This window comes from Enhydra lutris, unplaced genomic scaffold, assembly GCF_002288905.1.
Source record: "Enhydra lutris kenyoni isolate GAN:26980312 unplaced genomic scaffold, ASM228890v2 scaffoldscaffold16, whole genome shotgun sequence".
Classification (NCBI taxonomy): Eukaryota; Metazoa; Chordata; class Mammalia; order Carnivora; family Mustelidae; genus Enhydra; species Enhydra lutris.
In genome coordinates, this window is record NW_019154100.1 from 10,814,004 (window position 1) to 10,822,350 (window position 8,347).

At 38.2% G+C, this 8,347-nt stretch overlaps 1 protein-coding gene across 1 annotated transcript in view; it reads left to right on the plus strand.

Moving 5' to 3' along the window:
• LOC111147210 (neurexophilin 1) overlaps positions 1–7,247 on the plus strand; it is a 39,083-nt gene extending 31,836 nt beyond the window's left edge. Inside the window, exon 4 of the mRNA XM_022503112.1 lies at positions 6,467–7,247. Coding sequence (XP_022358820.1) covers positions 6,467–7,228 — 762 coding nt within the window. The 3' untranslated portion in view covers positions 7,229–7,247. The remainder of the gene's footprint in view (positions 1–6,466) is intronic.
• The last annotated feature ends 1,100 nt before the right edge of the window (positions 7,248–8,347 follow it).

Below are 8,347 nucleotides of genomic sequence, written 5' to 3' on the forward strand. Positions count from 1 at the left end.
TCTGAACAATACAATCCTTTCATACAACAAAATCAACATCACTATCCCTCTCATTTCTCCAGACATTCAGACCCATGTTACCAACTTTCTTTGGATAGCATCACTGGAATGACTTGCAGGCACTTCAACTTCCAATTTTCCTCTGAGATTTAATTATATTTTCCAGCTAAGTTGTTACTTCTGTATTCCCCGCAGATGCCAGGAAACTCATTAATTCAACTTTTCATATTCCTGCTTAGTAAAAAATTATCAAGCTGAGTTAATCCTACCTCTGAACTGTCTCATATCCATTTTTTCTTTCTCTTTTTCTCTGCTATTGCCTTGGTGAAGTCTCATTTTACTTTCTCAAATGAAGTATCACAGTTAGTTATGTAATGAATGATTTTACTAGTCATTCTTCCTTCAAAGTCTCTCCCTACCAATTCATCCTCAGTGTCTAATCAGTGATCTTTCTAGAGCCAGAATGACCTATTTTAAAACAGAATAAATAAGCAAAAACAACACACATATATACACACACACAGACAAAAGCAAAACAGAAAACAATTTAGTGATTCCCCACTTCCTATAAGTTTAAGTTCAAATACCTTAGTAGGAACATCACTTTTGACCCTAGCCCACCTTCTTCAAGTTCTATCAACTTCTTACAACTTCTCCTTTTCTTCTTTGTCAGTGTTCCCTGAGGCTCAGCAGTAAGGAGCTATTTTCCATTCTTATATTTAACATGTCCCTTCTTAGCTCTGTGCTTTACACAGTGTGTTTCTCATGCTTGAATCTCTTTTGGCGTCTTCTCTCTCTGTTGAACTCCTAAGTGTCCTTTATCTCCTAGGTCCAAGGATTATTTCTCCTGCCACGACTTCTCTACCTTTAAACTTTCATTCTGACTACTAGAATGTTGTACATAGCGTTAGTCACATCACATTGTTATCTGCTTAATTGATTTCCCCATTAGACTGTGAACTCCTTGAAGGCAAGGACCATGTCTTACTTAGCTTTGTATTCCTATTATTTAACTCAATATTAGCAGAGTCTCGCTATATAGTCATTGAACTAATAAAACAAAAGAAATCAGGATTACTTATGCTCAGTAGGTCTGGAGATTTTCCTAAGGACCCTTCTTGGTTTTTCATGATTGTTCACCTTTTAGACATGCCCTGCTTCTCTCCTAACCTAAGTGAAAGGGAAGGGAAGGGAAAAGAGAAATAAGAATATTCAAGACTGTGTTGTTGACAAATACAGCTGAAATCTGCTTTGATTCTGAGATGTTCTGGAGAGATTTCTTAACAGTCAGCGCCACTGGAAGGCTTTTACATTACAAATAAATTCATTGCATTTGGTAGTTGAACAGTTTAATGGCTGAACTTACACTCATTCTTTGTTAACTTGAGTTTTACCACCTACTGAACTTGCCATATTTTTTGGTTGTCACAGCTGAACTTTCAAAAGTATATACTTTCTTCTTTAATTGTTTGCCCCAGGGTTTTGGTTACATAAAAGGGAGATTTTCTTATAAAAATATTTTTTGCTTTCATATCCTGTCGTTACTTATTTACAAAAAAATATTATCCATTGAGATACGGAGGTTAAAATATTTGAGGATGTTGGGGCGCCTGGGTGGCTCAGTGGGTTAAAGCCTCTGCCTTCGGCTCAGGTCGTGATCTCAGGGCCCTGGGATCGAGCCCCGCATCAGGCTCTCTGCTCGCAGGAGCCTGCTTCCCCCTCTCTCTCTCCCTGCCTGCCTCTCTGCCCACTTCTGGTCTCTGTCTATCAAATAAATAAATAAAATCTTAAAAAAAAAATATATATACATATACATATATATATATATATACATATATATATATATATATGTATATATATATTTGAGGATGTTAATAGTAATAATGTCAAACACTCACCACGGCCCAGGTGTTGCTCTTAGTGCTTTAAATGGAGTGTCCTGTTTGATTCACACAACAGCTCTATGAGGGAGGTAGGCATTCTTTCTCCTAGAAGAAAAAAACATAAGTGTAAACAAGTTGAGCCACTTGCCTACATTATATAGCTGCTGCAGATCATGGCCTAGATTGGGATTCAGGCCATCTAGCTCCAGAACTCACACTCATAATCACTACAGCTGTGGCGAGTATCATTTAGAACTAAATTTCTGTTCTATCCGAAGTTCAGAGGTTTATCTGCCTGTCAGTCTTAGCATCCTTTTTGAATAGATTGGTTCTTTAACATCCTATCTCCTACTTCCACATTTTTTTTTTCCTTTCACTCCTCATGTGCTGCTTGGTGGATTGCACTCTAATTCCCTTTTACTTCCTTTTGGCGGGGGGCAATTCATTACTGCTTCATGAGCCAGTGCACGATGGATGCATTTCATTACAGCCCCTCTCCTAATCAACTGTGTTGATGCTGAGATAACAAGTACCGAAACCAAGTACATGCCTATATTTATTTTTCTTGTCACCCAAAGAATAAAACTATGTAATTCCAGGTAAAAATGAGAAAATAAGTTATGCATTTATTTCTTGTAATTCTTGGGTACTTAGCATAAACACAGAGGGCTGTGTTAAGGACAACATTTATATCATCAGGCAAGTGGAGATTTTGGATGTTTGGCCAATCAATTAGATTTCAAGACAAAATAGAACAAACAAATACACAAAAAATAAACCCACAAGCTAGAAGATCTGTACTACTCTTATAAATTAATGTTTGCTTTAAATTTTATACTATAGCTACTGTTATAGAAAAAGTTATTTTGAAATGCACTTCTTTCAGTAAATTAGTAGAAGAACTGCAGTTGTTTTTGCTTTTTAAATTATAATGATATAATATTAACTATGGAACTACTAAGGATTATACTTTTCATATTAGAGTAAAAATTGTCCCATAGAGGACTGACTTTATTATCCCACAGATGCTTTTTTCTTAAGAAAACTCATACATTTCTATGCATCATCCTTCTCCCCAAAGGATATTTCCTTCTCAATTTCATCCCATTAAGACTTATATTTATATACAATGGGATATTATGCAACCATCAGAAAGGATGAATACCCAATTTTTGTATCAACACGGACGGCACTGGAGGAGATTATGCTGAGTAAAATAAGTCAAGCAGAGTCAATTATTATATGGTTTCACTTACTTGTGGAGCATAAGGAGTAATATGGAGGACATTAGAGAAGGAAAGGAAAAATGAACTGGGGGAAATTGGAGGGAGAGATGAACCATGAGAGACTGTGGACTCTGAGAAACAAACTGAGGGTTTTGGAGGGGAGAGGGTGGGGGGTTGAGTGGTGGTGGGTATTAATGGAGGGCACTTATTACATGGAGCACTTGGTTGTGGTGCATAAATAATGAATCTTTGAACACTGAAAAAAATAAAATTAAGATGTTAAAAAATAAAAGACAATATTTAGTCCTTATTTAAAAACAAATTGAATTTTGATAAGGTAGCCACTTTGCTATTACTGCTCACATACTGCTTGAATGTGATCCATTTCTGGAATGTTTTGGCATGAAAGGAATTTGCAAACAGGAAACAGTTTGGGTGCAGGGTGAAAAGAGGAGTGAGGCCAATTCAAGGCTTGAGGAGAACTGAAAGGGAAGTACCCAGCACTAAAAGAAAGGTTGGCATTAAAGAGGGCGTGTGATATGATGAGCAGTGGGTGTTTTAGTCAACTAATGAATCATTGAATGTTATATCAAAAACTAATGATGTACTATACCTTGGCTAATTGAATTTAAATTAAAGGAAGAAAGAAAGAAAAAGAAAGAAAGAAAGTCATTACCAAATGCAACCTTCTTTCTATTCCCTATATTTGCCCCCAAGTCTGTTCATTTTGTTTGGGTGATATGTTTTAGAGTTTAGAGATCATGTGCAGGTGGGTGGTCTTTACTTCCCTTAGATGTGGCACCTCCACCACAATCCATGCATTATTTTTGCACCTCATCGCACCTCTAGTGTCTGATTCTCCATTGGTCAGTGTTTGTCTCTCCTCTATTACCCACTGTGCACAGTGGCCTTCTGGATCTTTCTATAAAGGCATCATAGTTGCCTTGGGGATCACAGCAGTTGCAACTGGACCCAGGCTAGTGGCTTGAAATGGTGACAGAGCTTTTGTGTTAGCCTACCCAATATCATAGTCTTGGTTTTTCACGGTGTGGTTATGAGATATAAATCCATTTTCTTTCAGAGGCAATAAGTTCATATGGGACTAAATTTGCAGGGTTTCTTAAGCTCAGCATTACTAGGAAGAGAACAGCTTCATCTGGTAGTTTTTCCCAGGTGGGAATGGCTTCATACCACTCACATTGTCTCAATTTGAATTGGGTAGAGATAAGACTATTTGCCAGTTGGCAGTGGGAAAGCTCATTGATCCTTAGGAATTTGTGAAAAGGCAAGGTTACTAGATCTAAGTGACTTTGTTCTAAGTTAGATTACCAGGGCCTCTTGCATGTGTATCCCGGGGGAAAGCCATCCCATATAGGTTGAGTACTTGGCTATGTAATCAAGAGCAAAGCTACCCTCAAAACAGACCTCCAAAACAGACCTCATTTGGTGACCTTCTTTGTCTAGTTGTCTTCACACAGCAGCCTGGGATTTACAAAAATAGCTACATTAAATCGAACCATTTCCATGTGTCAGCTACCATCATTACAGCACTGTTGTTACATTCACTTGGCAGATGTAGGAAACTGAGGTAGGGGGTTGTTAAATGACTTGACCAAGGGAACACAGCTTGGCAATGGCAGAACTTACCATATATTCCAGGGAGACTGGCTCTAAAGTTTATGCCCTTACTCCCTAGGGTTTGGGATAGAGTCCTTTAAACACAAGTGATGGAGTAAAAGACTATTCTCAGGCCAGAGTTGTACCTTAGGCCTTCATGCCTAAGTCTATAGAGAGACCTCTAGAATGCAGTTCTAATTCCTAGTAGACCTGAATTAAAAAGCTTTCCAGCAATGGCCTCTTACTTGGAGAGCAGTTTGGAAGGGGACTGGAAGGTCCAAAGGAGGCTGCTAAGTGGTAGTCAGGCTCATTTCTGAGATAGGACTGGAGATGGAGGTTTATTGTGAAACTTGGCTTCTTAATGGGCAGCATGGGACTCTCTTTGACAGACTTATGCAATAGGCAGTCAGTCTACATCTTAAAAGGTTCTTTTGTATTGGCTGTTTGATTCCTGTGGGTTCTTGGCTGTCTTCCCTACTGTCCTTGAGCCCTCCCTGTCATGATCAGAGATCACTGCTTTAACTTTAGGCTAATGAGTGCATTGTAGATACTCATTTCTCTTTTTTATTTCTTCTATACTAAGGCATAAATATAGGAGCTGTGATAAGGACAACTCTTATATAATTTGGCAAATACAGATTTGGATGTTTGATCATTCAGTTAGATTTAGGGTTCCTCCTGGTCTAGTTGGGAATCTAAATCTTCCCAAAGAGACAAGAACAGGGTCCCAGGAAGATGGTTTCTGAATGTGACTTTCACAATCCAACCTGAAGTGACCTCTCCGTCGTTGACCACATGTTGTTTGTTTCTCTAGATTGTCAGTTATCTTTAAGACATTGTGTATTAGATGTTTTCATTTATGTCCCTTTTCCTAGACCACATTTTAAGTCCTTAAGGTAAAAACATATGTCTTATATAATATGTTCCATGCCAATAATAGATGATAATAAACATGTTTTGATGAGTTAAAATATGCTAGAGTCTCTTTGCAAAACTGACTTTTCTAATAGGACTGTGGCACAAATTACCAAAAGTCCTTAGGCTGTTGGTTGATGTATTTCTGAGAATCCTACAGCTTTAAAGCTTATAGTAATTTTGATGTAGAAAAATAACAATGATTTGCAAATTTTTTATTTTAAAAGTGTTTGGATTTTGGTGCTAAGAAATAATTACTTTGGTTTGATTTCTGTTTGAATTCAGTTTGCTTTACTCATGTTAGGTGGTTTTTTCCTTGTCAAAGTCAATGTTTTTATATAGTCTTTTATATAGTCTTTCAGTCATGTTTAGTGGTTTTTATCTACCGACATCGTCTCTCTCCCATCTTATATAAAAATAGAAGTGGTAGTTTTTCATGTTTTAATAAGTTACTATTGGGGCGCCTGGGTGGCTCAGTGGGTTAAGCCTCTGCCTTCGGCTCAGGTCATGATCCCAGGGTCCTGGGATCGAGCTCCACATCGGGCTTTCTGCTCAGCAGGGAGCCTGCTCCCCCCTCCACCCCACCACCTGCCTGCCTCTCTGCCTACTTGTGATCTCTGTCAAATAAATAAATAAAATCTTTAAAAAATAAATAAGTAAATAAGTAAATAAATAAATAAATAAATAGCTATTGGCTAGATGCTGAAGGTAATTTAAGTGAAGTGGCCTCATTTAATTCTGAGCCTCTGAGAAAGGGCTTGGATCTGTGTGTTGGGTGTTCTCAGATACAGAGATGTAAACACCATTTTTCTGTTCCATTTTCAGGTCACATGTGCCAATTTAACGAATGGTGGAAAGTCAGAACTTCTAAAATCAGGAAGCAGCAAATCCACACTAAAGCACATATGGACAGAAAGCAGCAAAGACTTGTCTATCAGCCGACTCCTGTCACAGACTTTTCGTGGCAAAGAAAATGATACAGATTTAGACCTGCGATATGATACCCCAGAACCTTATTCTGAGCAAGACCTTTGGGACTGGCTGAGGAACTCCACAGACCTTCAAGAGCCTCGGCCCAGGGCCAAGCGAAGGCCCATTGTTAAGACGGGCAAGTTTAAGAAAATGTTTGGATGGGGTGATTTTCATTCCAACATCAAAACAGTGAAGCTAAACCTGTTGATAACTGGGAAAATTGTAGATCATGGCAATGGGACATTTAGTGTTTATTTCAGGCATAATTCCACTGGTCAAGGGAATGTGTCTGTCAGCTTGGTGCCCCCTACAAAAATAGTGGAATTCGACTTGGCACAACAAACCGTGATTGATGCCAAAGATTCCAAGTCCTTTAACTGTCGCATTGAGTATGAAAAGGTTGACAAGGCTACCAAGAACACACTCTGCAACTATGATCCTTCAAAAACCTGTTACCAGGAGCAGACCCAAAGTCACGTATCCTGGCTCTGCTCCAAGCCCTTTAAGGTGATCTGTATTTACATTTCCTTTTATAGTACAGATTATAAACTAGTACAGAAAGTGTGCCCCGACTACAACTACCACAGCGACACACCTTACTTCCCCTCCGGATGAGGATGAACATGGGTGAGACTGAAGCCTGAGGAATTAAAGGTCAATATGACAGGGCTGTTACCTCAAAGAAGAAGGTCACATCTGTTGCCTGGAATGTGTCTACACTGCTGCTCTCGTCAACTGGCTGCAAATATGCTAGTGGAAAACAATCTGATGTAATTTCTGCCCAGTCAGCTTCATCTCTTGGCATAGTTGTAAATCACCATAGATTTTAAAGGCACACTTGAAGACATGCTCTCATACATAGATGTACACAAACACACATTCATATACATTTCAGCTTGCATCTGTCATGATTCCTGTCAAGAGGGCTTTCATTGTCTGACTCATAATGGTTTAGGATAAACTATCATCAAATGAAAGGATTAACTAGACAGTGAATGGTTTCTAACACTTGTGGTTATGGAAATCTCTTTTAAAGTCTTGAGTACATGCTCATCAGTAATCCCCATTCATGCATTCCTACTGCTTGGAGTAGCTGTACTGGTAAATACTACTGTAGGAGTATATGCTTGTTAAAATGGAAAAAAAAATGTGTCTTTAGAGCTCAGTATTCTTTCTTTTATGAACACAACAAAATGTAGTAACTTTTTTCCAGCATACAGTAGGCACATTCAAGGTTATGTAAGATGGCTCTTTTTTCTATGGAGGGAGGCTGTTTTCAGTAAAGATGAGCAAACATTTGGAATTTACATGTGGGCAGACATTGGATTACAGCTTTCATCACCAGTCATTGGACTTTCTCAAAGTTGAGACCAGCTAAGGCTGCTTAAAACAAGTTCTGATCATTATATAAGAAGGGAAATGCCTGACAGACACCATGTAAGTTATAAGTGTCTGTCTTATCTTTACTACACATATTGTAACAAATTCAATATCCTAGTCTTCATTTGTATGAATGGTTTGTATTGTACATAGTTTAACCAAGTGTTATTTGAGCTGCTTATTAATATTAACTTGTACTTGTCTCTGCTTGTTATTGGTTAAAAAGAAAAAAAAAGGATATGAGGAATCCATTTTATCAATGTAGCTGTGACCTCCATTAAAAAGACAAACTTAATGTACAAAGCATTTATTCAGCTCAAGTATTGTTGAAAGCTAAACATATACAACATTACT